The 18,516-nt window shown below is 50.0% G+C and overlaps 1 protein-coding gene across 1 annotated transcript; it reads right to left on the bottom strand.

Moving 5' to 3' along the window:
* Positions 1-7,863: 7,863 nt before the first annotated feature.
* Positions 7,864-15,602, bottom strand: ZP1 (zona pellucida glycoprotein 1). Its single transcript, XM_034767678.1, has 12 exons — positions 15,004-15,602; positions 14,173-14,294; positions 13,767-13,995; positions 13,180-13,323; positions 12,423-12,607; positions 12,238-12,335; positions 11,484-11,611; positions 11,199-11,388; positions 10,976-11,117; positions 9,786-9,870; positions 9,123-9,248; positions 7,864-8,027 (listed from the first exon to the last, which is right to left on the bottom strand). Exons 1-12 carry the CDS (start codon positions 15,194-15,196, stop codon positions 7,906-7,908), a joined length of 1,764 nt encoding a protein of 587 aa, XP_034623569.1. The 5' UTR covers positions 15,197-15,602; the 3' UTR covers positions 7,864-7,905.
* Between the last annotated feature and the right edge of the window lie 2,914 nt (positions 15,603-18,516).

Here is an 18,516-nt window from a genome sequence, read left to right on the forward strand (position 1 = left end):
ACCTGTAAGTGCCTGAGAGAGCTTGAACTGATGCAGAACTCATCTGCACCTTGCTGTGTACACATCACACACATGCCATTCTCTGCACATGACTTCCCACTGAATACTGAGCCCCAGTCAAGGGCTCTCAATTTCCAAAACCCTGCAGGGGAAGTGGGCCTCAGCCACCTGCAATCACTTTTCCTGCTGTGAGCTCTTGTGCTCCATCAGAAACGGTGGATTGGTGATAAGTTGTATGATCAACTGCTAGACCACACCTTGGTTTTGTATGAAATGTATTCAAGAGACCAAATAACCAAGGTCACTCGTGTTTATTGCTAAAAGTCTATAACAGTACAGTACAGGGAAAGGGTTCAATGGGCTACCAGTTTCTGGGAAGCCATCTCATGCAGCATTGTTGAATTCATCTTACACATTTCAGCTAAGAGTATTTTCCAAGTTACATAACTCTTTACACATCACTGAAAAACAGTTTCCTAACTTGTTCCTTTTCTTCCTCATCTTTGTTTTAGATACTAGTATTCCAGCTACTGGTCTGGGATGGTATCACCCCAGCTCGAACATTAATGCATTTTGTCTTTGACACTTACTTTGGCGTGCCAAAGCTGACTTCAGCTTTACAGTGTTACGGGATACTTGACAAGGGTGAACAGAACTGACATGGAAAGAGCATAATACATTTGGTTAACTGCCCAACACCCCCTATATTTATTAATACCAGGTACATAATACCTATCAACACTCCATTGGGGAGGCTCACAGGAGACAGAACCTTCCCTGCAGCCAGCTTGAGAATATGGAACTTGCTGGGACCTGAAATAATTTGTACTTGCATTACAGTAGCACATAGAGGCTCCCACTGATCAGGGCCACATTGTGTGAGTCTCTGCAGTGCTCAGCAAGAGACCCTCCAACTGAAGCCTGGAATTCCCAGAAGGGCATGAGAGGTTGGGTGCCCATGGCCCAGTGAGAGTCAATGCCTAACTCTCTTAGGTGCCCTGGAAAAACCCAGCCTAATTCAACAAGCCAGGTAGTGCAAGAATTGGTAAAATGAGGATCAGACACCTGCCCAAGCTCACATGGTGGTAAAGGTGGGCAATTGATCCCATATCTCCTGCCTTCCATACCTGAGGGTATGTCTATACTACAAAATTAGGTCGGATTTATAGAAATCATTTTTATACAGTCGATTGTGTGTGTCCCCACATAAAATGCTCTAAGTGCATTAAGTCGGCGGACCGCGTCCACAGTACCAAGGCTAGCGTCGACTTCCGGAGCGTTGCATTGTGGGTAGCTATCCCACAGTTCCCGCAGTCTCTGCTGCCCATTGGAATTCTGGGTTAAGATCCCAATGCCTGATGAGGCAAAAACAGTGTAGCGGGGGATTCTGGGTACATGTCGTCAGGCCCCCCCCCCCGTGAGAGCAACGGCAGACAATCGTTTCGCACCTTTTTTCCTGGGTTATCTGTGCAGACAACATACCATGGCAAGCATAGAGCCCGCTCAGCTCAGCTCACCGTCACCATATGTCATCTGGGTGCCGGCAGACGTGATATTGCATTGCTGTACAGCAGCAGCTAATTGCCTTTTGGCAGTAGATGGTGCAGTATGACTGGTAGCTGTCATCTGCTAATTGGGTGCTGGCAGACGTGGGACTGCATTGCTATACAGCAGCAGCTCCTTGCCTTTTGGCAGCAGATGCTGTATTACGACTGGTATCCATGGTTGTCGTACTCCTCAGTGAGTTCGGTCAGAGGCACCTGGGCAGACACGTTTTGTCTCCTGGAGACTCAGTCCTGCCGGCAGTTCTATTGCACCGTCTTGACGATGATGGCTAGCAATCGTAATGCAGCATCTTCTGCCAAGCACCCAGAAGATGCCAATGGCTATCAGTCATGCTGCACCGTCTGCTGCCAGCCTAAGATGTAAAAGATAGATGGACCAGATTTGTTCTGTATTCATTTGCTTCCCCCTCCCTCGGTGAAATCAACGGCCTGCTAAACCCAGGGTTTTCAGTTCAATCTTTGGGGGGGGACATTCTGTGTGACAGTTGTTTGTGTTTCTCCCTGATGCACAGCCACCTTTCTTGATTTTAATTCCCTGTAAGCCATGTCGCCACTCTCCCCTCCCTCCCTCCCTCAGACAATAGTTTCGCGCCTTTTTTCAGCCCAGACGCCATAGCACTGGGATCAAGGAGCCCGCTCAGATCACTGCGGCAATTATGAGCACTATGAACACCACACGCATTGTCCTGGAGTATATGCAGAGCCAGAACATGCCACAGCAAAAACAGGTGAGGAGGCGATTGCAGCGCGGCGACAAGAGTGATGAAGAAATTGACATGGACATAGACCTCTCCCAAAGTACAGGCCCCAGCAATGTGCAAATCCTGGTATTACTGGGGCAGGTTCATGTCATGGAACACCGATTCTGGGCCTGGGAAACAAGCACAGACTGGTGGGACCGCATTGTGTTGTAGGTGTGGGATGATTCCCAGTGGCTGCGAAACTTTCGCATGTGTAAGGGCACTTCCATGGAACTTTGTGACTTACTTTCCCCTGCCCTGAAACACCAGAATACCAGGATAAGAGCAGCCCTCACAGTTGAGAAGCGAGTGGCAATAGCCCTGTGGAAGCTTGCAACACCAGACAGCTACCGGTCAGTCAGGAATCAATTTGGAGTGGGCAAATCTACTATGGGGGCTGCTGTGATCCAAGTAGCCAACACAATCAAAGACCTGCTGCTATCAAGGGTAGTGACTCAAGGTGTTTTGGCTTTTTTAACCTTCATAACATGTGGGAATGGTTTCAACCAGCAGCGCCCTCATTTCCCATACCAAGCACCCGTTGGGTTGGCCATTTAAAATGGGTTTGCAATACAAAAGGAGGGGCTGCGGTTTCCGGGTTAACTAACCTCCCCCTCCCCCATTCTCTGGGATGATCACTTCACCCCTCTCCCTCACCATGTGGCTAACAGCGGGGAATATTTCTGTTCAGCTGAGCAGGAACGGGCACCTCTGAATGTCCCCTTAATAAAATCACCCCATTTCAACCAGGTGACCGTGAATGATATCACTCTCCTGAGGATAACAAAGAGAGATAAGGAATGGATATTGTCTGCATGCCAGGAAACACTGGGACCATACGTCGCCATGCTTTGTTATGCAATGATTCCAGACTACATGCTACTGGCCTGGCACGGTAAAGTGTACTACCATGGCAGAGGGGATAAGGTAGCCCTCCCCAGAAACCTTTTGGGAAGGCTTGGGGAGTACATCAAGGAGAGCTTTCTGGAGATGTCCCTGGAGGATTTCTGCTCCATCCCCATATACATAACAGACTTTTCCAGTAGCTGTACTGGCTGCGATTGCCAGGGCAAATAATTCATTAATCATGCTTGTTTTTAAATCGTGTGTAATATTTACAAAGGTACACTCACCAGAGGTCCCTTGTGCACCCTCAGGGTCTGGGAGCACGCCTCGGGTGAGTTTGGGGGTTACTGGTTCCAGTTCCAGGGTGATAAACATATCCTGGCTGTTGGGGAAACCAGTTTCTCCACTTCCTTGCTGTGAGCTATCTTCCTCGTACCCCGACCCCGCTTCCCTGTTGCGTGATTCTCCATTGATGGAGTCAAAGCACATGGTTGGGGTAGCGGTGGCTGCACCCCCTAGCATGGCATACAGCTCCACGTAGAAGCGTCATGTCTGTGGCTCTGCCCCGGACCTTCCGTTTGCCTCTCTGGCTTTGTGGTAAGCTCGCCTTAGCTTCTTAATTTTCACGCGGCACTGCTGTGCATCCCTGTTATGGCCTCTGTCCTTCATGGCCTTTGAGACTTTTTCTAATACTTTTCCATTTCGTTTACTGCTACGGAGTTCAGCTAGCACTGATTCGTCTCCCCATATGGCGAGCAGATCCCGTACCTCCCGTTCGGTCCATGCTGGAGCTCTTTTGCGATCCTGGGACTCCATCATGGTTACCTGTGCTAATGAGCTTTGCGTGGTCACCTGTGCTCTCCATGCTGGAGAAACAGGAAATGAAATTCAAAAGTTCGTGGGGCTTTTCCTGTCTACCTGGTCAGTGCATCTGCATTGAGAGTGCTGTCCAGAGCGGTCACAATGAAGCACTCTGGGATAATTCCCAGAGGCCAATAACGTCAAATTCTGTCCACACTACCCCAAATCCGACCCGGAAAGGCCAATTTCAGTGCTAATCCCCTCGTCGGAGGTGGAGTAAAGAAACCGGTTTAAAGGGCCTTTAAGTCAAAAAAAAAAAAAAAAAAAAAAAGGCTTTGTGTGGACATGTACAGGCTTAATTCGATTTAACACTGCTAAATTCAACCTAAACTCATAGTGTAGACCAGGCCTGACTTAACCACAGGACTCCATCTCTCTAACTTTGCCAGGAAAGCTCTTCATTTTTTTTTTTTTTTAAAAAAGCCTCCAGAATTGGTAGGTTGTTTTTCCAGCCCCGTTGTTCTGTGACAAACACCCTACCTCACACATCCACCGGAACTGCCTCCTGCCCTGTGCTCTGTTCCTTTGTTTAGGAGGACATCATAAACCCTGCCCTGCTCACATGAACACCTAGTTATCTTCAAGTGCAAAGCAAGGCATAGTTGTTTACAGGCACACCATCCGCTCAGTTTTCACAATAGGTCTGCAGGAACGTTGGTAGAACAAGGCTGACCCCATGTTAAGAGCATTTCTCACAGACTTCTTTCTTGGACAGATGAGGGTATCTGACCTGTTCATTGATTAACCACAGATCTGTGTAATACTTGCACTGAGGTGGCTGTTCTCAGATATGGTGCCCCAACTGTCGAGGGTAGTGTTGCTACATCAGAGCTAACTGTTAGCCACGAACGGTTCCCTGGTGCTAATGTTTTACCAGCCTCTATAGCAGCCTGGTGGAAGAGTTGAATTAGCAGCACGGTTGTGGGTAGAGTGAGTGGAAAAGTGAGCCCTCTCCATTTCTTCAATGTTTGTTTCCCTACAACCTTGACTAGTGGTTTCTGCTCTGGGGATTGCACTCACTATCCTCTATAAAACCCATTATTGCACAGCTCTAGTAGTTCTAGCATACATAGACTTAAGGCCAGAAGGGACCCTTGGATCAGCTAGTCTGACCTCCTGTGTGTCAGAAGCCATTAAATGTCACCTAGTTACCTCTAGCTGTAAACCCCTGTGTGCATACAAAATTTTTATCTGCATCCAATCCACAAAAATAGCCTGCAAGTATTTGTCTGTATGGAGCCCAATAACTTGCTTCACTAAAGTCTAACCTTGAGAAAGAAGTTCATCTAGGCTTGAGATGAAGACAGAGGAATGCTGTAGCATCAGCCATTAGTTCCTTCTAAGCCCCTTGAGTTGGAAAACAGAGTTAGAGTTCGAGTTCATTTGAGGCAGACCATGGAGAATAAGGTGACTGGGGGGATGGGGTCCAAAGTCTTCCCCCCTCCCCCCCCCCCCAAAAAAAAAACACCTCTTGTCCTGGAGAAAGGCTGTTCTGAAGTTCCTCATTGGAGCTGGGAATGGAAAGTGGCTCTTCCTACCATCTCCAGTTTCCTCCCCACATTTGCAACCTAGCCTTGGCATGGACAGTATTGCTAGCTACCTTAGCACAACCATAGGAAGTTGTGACACCCAGGAAAATGAGCAATGCTGCAGACTACCCACCATGACCTTTGCTAGGTCAGAGCACTGTAGGGAGCACTCCCACCCACAATATACCCCCACAAGCGAGATGCAATGTGTTTTGTCTTATTTCACAACTCCACTGCAAAAAAGTTTGAGCCTTCTCAGTTGACTCCATCTCTTCCAGGTCAAACTCACACTAACAGTAACTAAGGCCACAACGATAAGTGAGAAGTGCCAGGAACACAGCGTGCAGAAGCTTAGGGTTCAGGTCCTCTCTGGAGCCAGGATCTGGGGGGGGGGGGGGGAGGAGAGAAAAACACAGACTTGCAGGGGGTAGAAGGATCCCTGGTGCCCCCTGCCATATAATGGGAAGTCATTTGAGATCCTAGTTGGGAGAGTTAGGATTGTGTCTCTGCTTTACAGGGACACTGTATGAGTCCCTTCATCCTAATTCTCTCCACCCCTGTTAAAAAGCAAGTTAGATACCCCTTGGAATAATGAACTTCATCCTAACCACCCACTCCTGGGTACAGCAACTTGGAGCTCAGAAGCTATAATGCACCTGAGATTAGCCACCCTCCAAGAAGCTGTCTGGCCTAGTGCCACCAGCTTTCAGGCTCCCTCAGTTACTCAGGGTTACCATGCCAGCAGGACACCATTAACTAGTGTTAACTCACCTTTGTCTTTGCCATCTTGCCTGGCTGGTTGCTGAGAACTTCACCCACAAGCACTCACCAAGTCCAAGGGTTCTGTTCCACTTTGGATCCTGAGGAACCAGTGACTTCGAGAGAGTGTTGGAAAGGGTCTTGCATTGTTCACCAGGGCTTCCAGAGAAACGAGAAAAGAGCATCCAGCAAATGGGGCAGAACCCCCCACTTAGGGCCCAGTCACAGAACGCCAACTGCTATCCCAATAAGGAGTGGAAATAGAATCCATGGGTCCTCATGTGAGTGACCCTGGATGTATGGAGGAGAGAAGAGCACCAGTATGCTCAACCCCTTTTCAGATCCAGGCATTGTGCTATCTTGGCAGAGTTGTCATGCAAGGCTATTTTATTTGCATGGCAGCCTGGCTCCAGTGGTGACTTTTACCAGATGCCTTTGACACAGGCAAGGTAGCCCACAATGCATGTAACCAGGTGCACTGTATTTTGAAGGTTATACAGAAATGGCTGACATGCAGGTCTTCCGCTGAGGAGAAGTAAGGCTATGCTTGTGTTAGGAGATCTTCATATGGTATGTAGAATGTGCCCTCTTCTAGTATTTAGGTCCACAGAGATTGAGTGATCTGGTGCTAGTAAAATAGTGCCTCACATCCTGCCTGCTCTACAGATAAAATGAGATCAGACTTACTTGTGGCAGCCCCTGGTGGACAAATGGTCCTGCAGATTTCCAACTGAGAGGGGTGACAGGCAGATGCACTACAGAAAATGTACACCTGAAACCCACATGTTAGGAGCTAGTTAGATCTGGCCAGGGCTGCCCAATGCACTGAGCCAGCTGCTGTGAGGGGCTTTCTAGGGGAAGCCTCCTGTGTAGCATGGTTGGGGAAGGAGATAAGGAGAGTTTACCCTGCAGATAACAGTCCTAGGTTAGACAGACCCCTAGCACTGAGCTTGAGGAGTTTCCATTACTGTGGTTATCAGGGTTTAGGAGATCCTTCCCATGGACCTCCAGACACTATAGGATGGAACAAGTACGCTAGTGGATACCAGATCTACTCCAATAGAGGCCAGAGTGTTACCCAGAATGTTTCTATTTAGAGGAACCAGCCTGAGTGGTGACAAAAGAGAAGCCATGCTGCACTGAGAGGGCACAAGGAGACTCTTACTCAGGTTAGCCATCTGCTGGGCATCCAACAGCCAGGTGCCACACTAGAGCATGCAGCAGGGGTGTGTGAGGGAAGAAAGACTCAGGTAGCTAGTTTACCTTCCCACCTGCAGGGAGACCCCAGGACTCCCCCTGATAGAAGAGGAAGTTGTTCCATCCCAACACCTACCCTCTGCCACCCCACAAACAAGTTCCAGCAGAGTAGATAATGCCTAGAGCCAGGGCTGCTCAGGAGGAATCAATCCCAGTCTGCAGCATGGTAGGAATTACTTGCCTAGTTAGATTTCCTTACCAGTCCATCAAGCACCACCTGGGAGGCAGAGTCCACAAAGCAGCTGCTGGCTCCAGCCTCCCTCCAGACAAAGTGCACCACAAGCCACTAGTGCAGTTCAGCTGTTTTTATTTTCCACCCTTGTTTGACAGCGAGCCACTATGGAGTCTTTAGGATCTTGTCATCCAGTCCTTTCTCCTGCAGAGCAGGGTCACAACAATGAGGGAGGCCAGAGCCACCAGAGAGAGTACAGCTAGAAGCACAGGAGTCAGGTCCAGTCTGGAGACAGGGTCTGTGGGAGGAGGAAAAGAGGGTGTTAAGGCAATACTGGGTGTGTGCATGTGCAAATGCAGATAAGACTAGGCACCCTTTCCCCAGTGATGCCGTTACTACCCATTAATAGTGGGTTGGCCTTCACTACATCCATTTGAGGTTACACCTGATTAACTCAGTGTACCAGGCAAGCATCTGCATTAAGTCACCACCCCTCTCTTCCTAGCAGGGGAGATGTCTATTCTTTGCAGGCTCCAGTCAGTCAATAAAGAAAGTTCCTGGGGATAAATTCCATCCAGCGGAGGTCAGTGCTGATACCAGCCCAGTGCACTGTAGGCAGGAGCGCCACCAGCTTTTCTGCCGCCCTAGGCTGCAGAAGGTCCCGCCCCGAAATGCTGCCCCCCACAGAGGCAGCGGAAGGTCCTGCTGCCGAAATACCACCGTGGTTGCCGTGCCCCCCCAAATTGTAGTGCCCTAAGCGACTGCCTAGGTCACCTAATGGGTTGCGCCAGCCCTGATTGTAGGCACAGTCTCCCTTGCTTGCAAGTCACCATCAAGGGGTTATTCAAGGAGTAATGGTCTCAAGTTTCAGTGGGGGAGGTTTAGGTTGGATATTAAAGGAAAAAAAAAAAAAAAAAAAAAAAAAAAACTTTCACTAGGAGGGTGGTGAAGCACTGGAATGGGTTACCTAGGGAGGTGGTGGAATCTCCTTCCTTAGGAGTTTAAGGTCAGGCTTGACAAAGCCCTGGCTGGGATGATTTAGTTGGGGATTGGTCCTACTTTGAGCAGGGGGTTGGACTAGATGACCTCCTCAGGTCCCTTCCAACCCTGATATTCTATGATTCTATGCCCCACTGGGGTCTGCCTTGCTTTGAATGCTAGGTTGGTTGTCCCTCACCACAGCAGGAGGAAGTGTTGTTCTACTCTTGGGAGTCATACTATGGCAAATCAACATAAGCTTATATATAAAGATGATCACTTCTTGCTCATCCATGTGGGGTCCCAGGAACATTTAGCACACATGGAGTAATACCCACATTAGAGGCAACATTGACTTGCAGGTCTCAGGCTACTACACAAGAGACCAGTTAACCATAATGGCAGGACAACTCACCTGTGTTCTCATAGACTTGCTCTCTGCGTGGCCCAGGACTCGCCTGGAAGATCACAGGTCCATGAGAACTCACTAAGTCCTGGGGCTCTCTTGTCCCATTTCCAATATGCAGAAACCGGCGGCCTCCTGGAAGATGGAAAGGGGAGAGTTAAGGAGTGGTCTTCAGAGAGCTCACCAGTGCTGTCTAAGGTTAGGTGGAGAGTGCAGTATTTGATGAGGAAGAGGCCAATGTAGACCCATCTGCCCAGATAAGTGGCTTCTGCTCAGTATGTCCTCCTGAGTTGGTCATTGGGGGTTTGGATTAGGTAGGAAGAGGCAATTTTAGCAGGAGTAGCCCATATTAGAAATCTGTTCTGGGGATCCCAGTGGCCCATTTCAGTTCCTACATAGCAAGGGTGCAGTTACAGAGTAGACTATAGTACCATCTAGCCCAGGTACTTGCCTCCAAATTCACAATGCACCTAGCTAGTTTGGCAGGTCACATGTAGGGGATCCAGCTGAGTTCACATTGTTCCATTATATAGTCACTGCAGTTAGAGTTCTAGCTGTTATGCCCCAGGATATCCTCAAATATTTGTTTGAAGCAGTGGGGCTGGGTGCTCTCAAACCCACATGGATGTTTAGCTTCCACTGTGTGCCAGTGGCAAGACCTCAGAGACTTACTTATAGCAGCCCCTGATGGGCACATGGTCCTGCAGAGCTCCAGCCGGGAGGGACGGCAGGCAGAGGCACTACAGAAGAGGTACACCTGAAATCCACACAAATGGAAATTGAGTTAGAGTAGCTCCGACCCAGCAGGTAGCAACTCTATTGTGACAAGCTTCCCTGCACATAGGCAGCACCAAGGGAGGGAATTTAGGCCCTTCAGCTTCAGAACAACTAGCTGCTATCATGTGGCCTAAATAGAGGACACATTTAGCTGCAGTAGGGCTTATCTTTGCTGGACTCTGGTCATTGGAAAGATGCTTACCAGAACAGATTCCATCCAGCAGAGGGCAGTACCAGCCCCAGTACATTACTTGACAAGGAGGTGCTGTTGGACTAAGCCCCATGAGAACCCAGGTTATAGAATCATAGAATTTCAGGGTTGGAAGGGACCTCAGTAGTCCAACCCCCTGCTTCAAGCAGGACCAATTGTCAGACAGATTTTTACCCCAGTTCCCTAAATGGCCCCCTCAAGGATTGAACTCACAACCCTGGGTTTAGCAGGCCAATATGTGTGCATGTACACCCTTCTCCCCCCCGAAAGGTCATGGAGTACAGCCCCCTCCCTTCACTAGCAGGACCAAGTACTGATTTTGCCCCAGTTCCCTAAGTGGCACCTAGACAGGCATCTTGGAGGTATAGCAATGCCATGGAGGCTTTTGACACCTGATGCTGGTAACGTGAGAGAAATCCTGGGGAGCATTATCCACTAGCCAGCTGGAGCTAGGACATTAAACATCTGAGATGCAGAGACTCCCAGCTGGTCACTTTTCATATAGAACCTGGATCACATGTAGTTCAAGGGACTGTGTTCCTAAAGCAGCTATCATGACGCTGTGCCCATTTTGGGAGTAATGGCTGTAAGTGCCAGACTCAAGCAAGGTGTTAAATTAGGAGCATCATAGGCCAGTGAGATCAAGGGAACCAATTGCTCCAGCTTGATGCTGGGGGGGGGGGGGGGGGGAAGAGAGGAGGAAGAAGAGGTTTTTAAAGCTACACCCTCCCACTTGGCCATGGCCTCATCTAGGAGGCAAGCTTCACAAAAGGTGGGGACATTGCTCTTTACAAGATGAGCGTAGAGGATGCAGGTCCCTGCCTGACCAGGAAAGGACCCTTCCCACCCCTGAGTAGATTCAGGTCATCCTTACCTCTCCATCAAGTGCTATCTGGGAGTCTGAGTCCACAAAGGCAAAGGTGGAGAGAACAAAGCGCTGGTGGTGAGTTGGGAAGGGCAACTCAGAGCCTATGGGCACAAGCTGGGTTCTGTAGTTGTCTCCCAAGAATGGGCACCTGAGAGCAAAGGGACACTGTTCAATTTTGACCAAGCATTATTCTTTCCTCCACTAATATGGATGCCTGCACCTCACTCACCCGTCCACTAGGATGGGCCACTGTGGCTGCTCCAGGGGCGTTGCGCTTGGGGTAGCCCAGCAGTGGTGGAGAGACAGAACCAGGTTAGGGTCTGTTCTCTGCAGGATGCGAACCTCCATGTAGATAGGGTCCTTGAGTACCTTCACCACAGGGTAGTCTCTCTCCGTGAGATAGGATCTGTAGTTCAGGTCTGTGTGGGGAGAAGGCAGGAGGAGAGCAGAGCTGAGATGCCTATATCCCTTCAGGAGATGGGATTTCTATGCTGGAGTCAAAGGGGCTGCCTACCTGTGGCAATGCGCAGCTCAAGCCGAAGGGGTCCTGCCTGGGTGACTGGAGCAGGTGTGGGGGGCAAGAAGACCTCCACTTGGACTGGCAGGAAGTCACTGGCATTGTAGATGCAGCGAGCATGGAAGCTGCACAGGAGAAAGCAGAGGGAGGAGATGGGGGGGGGAGGGGTTCAGGCTGATGCTCAATGAATTCAGATTGAGCTAATACGGCTTCTGGCAGTCACTTTATTAGAACTTCAGACAAGCAGGGTCAGGCCCTATCAGTACTTGGATGGGAGGCATCCAAGGATGTCAGTGCATCAACCCTTCCAGCAACTCAGATGTCCTTCCCTACAACTCAGGGACTAAGCAGGAGTGCCCGAGCATGGCCACATGGGGGCAGTCTCAGATGGGAGAGAAGCACCTGCTCACTTGTAGTCAAATCTCATTCATGGCATTTGAAGTGCCATGAACAGAGGGTAATTTTGGTCTGCCTCCCTAGATGAGCCCATTACAGCAGTTGTTTCTATATGCTGTTAGGTAGATGGTGCATTGCACTTCAGAAAAGGGTCAGCCACCTTCTGAAGTGAGCTTAGTCTGCAAGATAGTTGGGAAACCTTCTGGACAGGAGAGGCTGTTGAAGTGGGGAAATGGAGGAAATCACAGTATCTTACTAGTCAGTGAAGCAGCCTATTCCCATCCCCTTGGGATACGGGAAGGTTGGAATTACTTCTCCAACACCAGCCCTTCAAGCATGGAGCAGGCCAACTTACATGAAGGTGCTGTCCCGGGTGATGGAGCCATCTGGCCCAGTCTGGACATCAATGCCAGAGATCAGCTGGTTCTCATAGATCAGTTTGTCCCCAATCACCTGGCAGGAGTTGAGACATAGGGTGGGTTAGTCCCCCAAGATCCTGAGCAGAGCACTCTCCCTGGCTTCCACAGGGAGTATCCTCACCTGGACTGTGGTGCCGCACTGCATGACAGGGAAGCGGAAGATCACAAAAGCCTCTGTCATTCTGATGGGATCACACCCTGTTTGGGCATAGGCTAGCTGGACACTGTCCAAGATGATGGGGTGATCAAACATGTCCCTGGAGACCACCAGAACAAAGTGACCATCCACGAGGCACTGAACAGTGACTGCAATACAAGGGAGCAGATTGAGGACAGAGTAATAGATTTGGAACACGATGGGTCAGGAGTCCTGGATCCCACCCTGGTTTATATAGTGATTGTTGTTGAGACATCAGTATTTCATATTCCTTGTAGGGCAGCAGCTTGTATCTGTCAAGATACAGCAGCACTCTGGAAACAGGTTCCAGCCATACTAACCCACAACGCAACCCCATGGAGCTAGAAGATTCACTCACACACACCTCCCTCCCTCTGTGGATGCCAGACTGTGCTCCCTTGCTGCTCTTTTGCCACACATTTGGTGGTGTTAGTCTTGCTTTACTCAAGACAGATCAGCAAAATCATGCTCTGGGAAGTAACTCAGTCTGCATGTGACTGGCGCTCACTGCTGCCCTGAGTAAGGGGTACATGGCAGTAGTTTCTACTTGAGACAGGAGTCCTAGAGCAGCAGCTGAATCCCAGCCTAGTTCACCACATTAATAGGTGGTGACCAATCTCAACTGAGAGCATATGGCCAGGCTTCCCAGGACAGAGATAGCAAAGGGCTCCATACGCCAACACAAAGCCAGGTCTCCTACCTGTGTTGCCATAGTAGCAGGGGGTAGTAGGGTCAGTCTCATCATAACAGCAGCCAGCCTGGGAGCAAGCAGCTCGGCCTGGGGCATCTCGGCAGGGGATCTTCCCAGTCACCACTCGGCACTGCTCCTGTGTGAGATGGGCACCTAGAACAGCAGGGTGTGGATTAAGGAAAGCTGGGGATCCTCTGAAGGGATCGCAGTCAGCCCTCCCTAAAAATGTAGCCATTTGTGTGCTCCATTACTCCAGCTGCTAAGTCACCAGATACTCCCCCCACCCCTTCAAATAGGCTTTTATTCCAGATCCCCAGACATTCCAGTATCCTCACACCACAGGTTGCCTCAAACCACTGTGTACAGAGCCCCATGCCAGGTCTCACAGGTTCAAGATGTGGCCTGTCATCAAGCAGGCACCAGTGACAGAATTTCCTGTGTGATCTCAAGTTCCTTTTCTACTGTTGTGGGAGAAGTGAGCCACATCACTCAACCTCCTTTCCCCTGAGATATGACCACTCTCAATTCTAAGATAGCAGCTGTGAGGAGGAGACAAGGAACAGTTCCAGTTAAGGCCACCACACAAGATGACATACCTATGTTTCTTGGTGGAGGATAGATGTGGGGCACCAGGCGCACCAGGCCCAGCTGCGGCACGGGCACCGGGTGCACTAGGCCTGGCTGTGGCACATAGTGCATGGTTTCCTCTGGGGTTATGTCATGTTCAGGAGGCTTGGGGCAGGTCATGATCACATCACGGGTGGCAGCGATGGCCCCAGTGCTCAATAGTTCCTCCACTCGGACCTGTAGGTGGTTAAGGCCATCCTGCAATGAAGAGATGCCAGTTAGTCTGTTATGCCACAATACTGACTGTCTGTAGGTGCCAAGCACAGCCTCCCGCCTCCCCCCCCCCTCCCCCCAATCTGCAGGCTGCTGGGGCAGCAGGTATGGACCCAGCTACAGCTTCTGTAGTTGCTCAGGTACATGTGCGAACCCCCCCACCTTCTTCTGAACGTGGCAGCCATTGTAGCCAGCCGAGAAGATCACTACTCCTTGCTCGCCAGATGTGACCCAATGGAGACAAATGGAGCAGTTGGTAACTTCGAAGGGTGTCCCAAACTCATCTGTGGAGAGAGTCATACATGTCATGGGTAAGGAAGAGTTAAAGCCCATAATGAAGCTTTGTCAAGTAGCCAAGTTTGGACCAGAGACTGTTTTTTTGGTCCCATCCTTCAGTTTAGTGGAGCTTTAGCATGGTGGTAAGCAGCTCAAAAGGTACAGGATAGCCCACATTTATCAAGCCTGACCTACAGCCAGGAGTGCTGATAGTGGCCAGGCCATCCCACACTTTTGCATGACAACAGTGAGGTGATAGCCCACAGAGGGCACAGGATTCAGGTGTCTGCAACTCAGAGGGCTGAGTTACACCAGAGCTTGGGATACCTAGCCACATTTTGTTATGTCCCTCTACATTTTCCCCCCAGCATGGTTCCCTCTGTGACTCAAAAAATAGCAGAGGGTAAAGTCAGCAAGCTGTTATGAGGAAAGATGTAGCCCTAACAGTTGAATCCAGCTAGGTAACTCCAGTCTTTTCTCCAGGGGACAGAAGCCACAGACTCTTACTTCAGGGAGATCAGGGTACTCAAGATTTGAGGGTAACAGCCAGGCCACTAAGAAGCACTAGAGTAGGAACTTCAGGAAAAGAAAAAGGTGGTCTCATTACATATTGTATAAGTAAGAGGTTTCCACAGGAGACCCATAAAACCCTCCTGCATGTCTAAGAGGACAGACAACCAGGAGGTTTCTTAGCTTTCTGAAGAAGCAGCCACTTACCCACAACTTTGAAGCGGACAGTGTGACCCTGTCTGGGAAAAACCAGCAGCTGCATCCCATAGTCTCCACACTCATACTCATACCCCTGTTGCAAGACAGAGAAACTGACCCTACGGAAGTCCCCCTGCCCAAGGACTGCCCCCACAGACCAGAGCAGTACTAAGCCTACAAAATACCTATAGCCCAGCCCCATAGCTGAAGGTGCTAAGGAAGAAGCCCTGCCCAGCAGTCACTTCTCATAAGTAGAAAGGCCGTGGGACTGGGGCTTTCTAGGGTGAGGGGAGGGGGTGGGGTGTGAATCAGATGAGCAGAGAGGCAGCACCTGGGGAGCTGCCTGCTGCTGGGGAGGGGCCAGGTGAAAATTGCAAAGCTCAGGGAGAAAGGGAAACAAAACCATCGAACCCTTCAGCCCTAAGACCCCCCCGTCCATTGAATCCTCCTGTTATGCTCCCTTTTCAGTGTTGTGAGCTCTCAGGATTTTATTGCAAGTCCTGTGGTAACTGATGTTTTATTTCAAGCCCCATCTCCTAGAAACAAGGGACTACCTGAGAACCTCAGTGTGCATTCAAAATAAAATAGGGTTACCATACGTCCGGATTTCCCCGGACATATCCGGCTTTTTGGTCCCCAAATCCCCGTCCGGGGGGAATTGCCAAAAAGCCGGACATGTCCAGGGAAATAGGGAGGCTTGGCTCTCTGAATGTGTGTGTGTGGGTCGCCCGCTGTGACATCATCTCGGTGCGACACTCGGCTCCTGCCCAGGGCATGCTGGGGGCTGTAGTCCGGCCGGGCCTCACACTCCAGGGAGAGCCAGGAGAGGGGAGCGGCCGAAAACTACAACTCCCAGCGGCCCCTGCGACGCGACCAACCTGCCCCTGTGAGGCAGCAAGCCGTCGGGGGAGGGGGGGCGCAGGCCCCTGTCCTTTGGGTGGGGGGTGTCTCTGGGCGCCGCTCGGCAGCCATCGCAGGGCTGCGGGGTGCCTCGGGGGAGGAGAGGGGGGGTTGTGGTCGCCAGCGCGTTGCGGGAAGCTGGCACTGTCCGGATTTGCGTCCCCCTGGGGCTGGAGCTGCGCCCCCGGCCCCGGGCACCAGTCACGGGGCAAGCTGGAGGGGCCGGGGTGGCTGGCGAGCCTGGGGCATGAGAGGAGCCGCTAGTCGGGTTGAGCTGTCTGGAGGATGTTGTTGGGGTGTGTCTGCGGGGCAGGATCCCGCCCTTCCCCCCCCGTGTCTCCATTTACTTTCCTGAATGGAACTGGTGAAAATAAATTGGGCTGCTGTGTGCCCTGTGAGTCCTGTCCGTAAACCATGACCCCGGGGAAACGTTACTCAGGTCTTGCACCTCCATATCTTGTGAGGCGAGGCAAAGGTCAGGCTCCTAGCCATGCACCCCACTCGTGATACACAGCCATAAAAATACTTTATGCTTGTAAAGCTCCTGCAGTGTGAGCATCACAAAGCGGCAAGTGGAAAATCATAAATAGGTGGAAACAGATCGAGTGTAAGGCCTTGGTGGCGCAGGAAAATTCTCTCATTTTAACAGTACCAATATAATGAAAGTGGGACAACTTCTTGGCATGGACTTGGTATCAAAGTGCTTGTACCAGTATAGAATTACATCCACACTTGGGGTTGTACTGGGATAACTAAATTGGTTTTAAAAAAAACTATATCCCTAACCAAAATAGTTACCCTGGCACAAAATCTGTGTGTAGAGCAGGCCTTAGTGACTTGCCCAGGGTCACTGAATGAGGCAGTGGTATAGTCAGAAATGCAGTGCCAGAAATCCTGTACACTAACAGCTGTCCTTAATTTTTAGCAAAATAGCTACTATTTTTTCCATTCTGTCCATCCAAAAATCTGTAATTCAGTGTATTTCAACTATATTAAGGCTCTCCGAATTTGTGTGTGTGGGGGGGGATCGCCCGCTGTGACATCATCTCGGTATGAGTTGTTAGTTTTGCTGCAGCCACTCGCACTCGGGGTCCCCCGAGCGTCTTTTGCTGGAGCGCTACCGGCTTCACGGTTTGCAAGTTACTGTACCAAATAACTAAACCAGAGAACTGTATTTAAGCGGTGAATGTGCTTTGACACAAATACTAAATAGAACCATGGTTACTACCTGGCCTTAGCAGAATCCCTTCTCCTTGACCATCATGATGCTATTTCTACCTCACCATTATTCTTAATAATCAATATTAATTTTCACTGCATTCTCCATGGTTTAGATTTATTTTCTTGTTTAGAATAAGGTCCCAATATTAACTGCTTATTGGTAGCATTACCACCATCATCATCATTACTATTTGTATTACCATGGATTCTTTAATAAAAACATCTCATATAGATAACCATGTCTCCCTCACTAGCAGCTTGTTTTGCTCACAGATTTTTCTCTGTTTCACCCTCACTTTGTAGGTTTTACAAACGTTTTACAGTTTATGAAGCACTTAGCAACCCCCATCCAAGAACAGAGCGGGAGGGAGAAGGGGGAATGTGGGGTGCTCAGAGGAGGGGGCAGAGTTGGGGTGGGGACTTTGGGGAAGGGGTTGGAATGGGGGTGGGGAGGGGGCGGAGGCAGGGATGGGGAAGAGGTGGAGTTGGGGCGGGGCCAGAGCCCCCGTGGAGTGTCCTCTTTTTTCAGTGTTGAAATATGGTAACCCTAAATAAAAGTAAGTTTCTTGCCCTCACAGTTGCAGAGAAAAGTTTGAAAACAGGGCTCAAGTGCCCCCCAAATCAGAAGGGCAAGTTGCCTGCATAACAGCTGGTGAATGGAGACACTTGTTCTCAGGGGTATAGGTCTGAGACACCCCCCTTGAGGGCATGGCTGTCCCAGGCACCCAAATAGCTCACCTGGGAGAGAATCAGCCTTGTAATCTGAGGGGTTTAGTCAGTGTATCCTATGGGGGTCCAGGAAGTGGGTGGGTACAAGGTCTAGTCAGTGTGTGGGTGGCCATGGTATTGAATGAGGCCTTTTTCTTTCTTGTTCTGTGTGATTGGGTTATTGAAAAATTGGAGTGGGTTTAGAGAACACTAGTCACAAATGCAATTTGCCAGCTGGAAAAAGTGCTGGATAGCAAGAGACTTACAGAGTTTGGTTAGTTTAGCTTATCAAAAAGGAGATCAAGAAGTGGCTCAATTACATTGCACAAGTACATTAATCGGGAGAAAAGATTGGCTATTAAAGGGCTCTTTAATCGAGTGGAGAAAGGTGGAACAAGATCCAGTGGTTGGAAGTTGGAGCCAGCCAAATCCATGGGTGGCACATATAATAACCTGGGAAGGCTATACCTCCGCAAACAGCCCCGCATGGTCCTGCCCACGCTCCGCCCCAAGACCCCCTCCTGTTGCTGCTAGTTGGCCCCAGCCCAGGCAAGCCGGCTGCTCCTCTTCCAGGAAGCCTGCTAGGCTCGGGCTGGGGCTAGGGTGGCCAGATGTCCCGATTTTATAGGGACAGTTCTGATTTTTTTTTTTTTTTTTTTTAATACAGGCTCCTATTACCCCCCACCCCCTGTC

Source organism: Trachemys scripta, chromosome 4, assembly GCF_013100865.1.
Source record: "Trachemys scripta elegans isolate TJP31775 chromosome 4, CAS_Tse_1.0, whole genome shotgun sequence".
In the NCBI taxonomy this organism is placed as follows: domain Eukaryota; kingdom Metazoa; phylum Chordata; order Testudines; family Emydidae; genus Trachemys; species Trachemys scripta.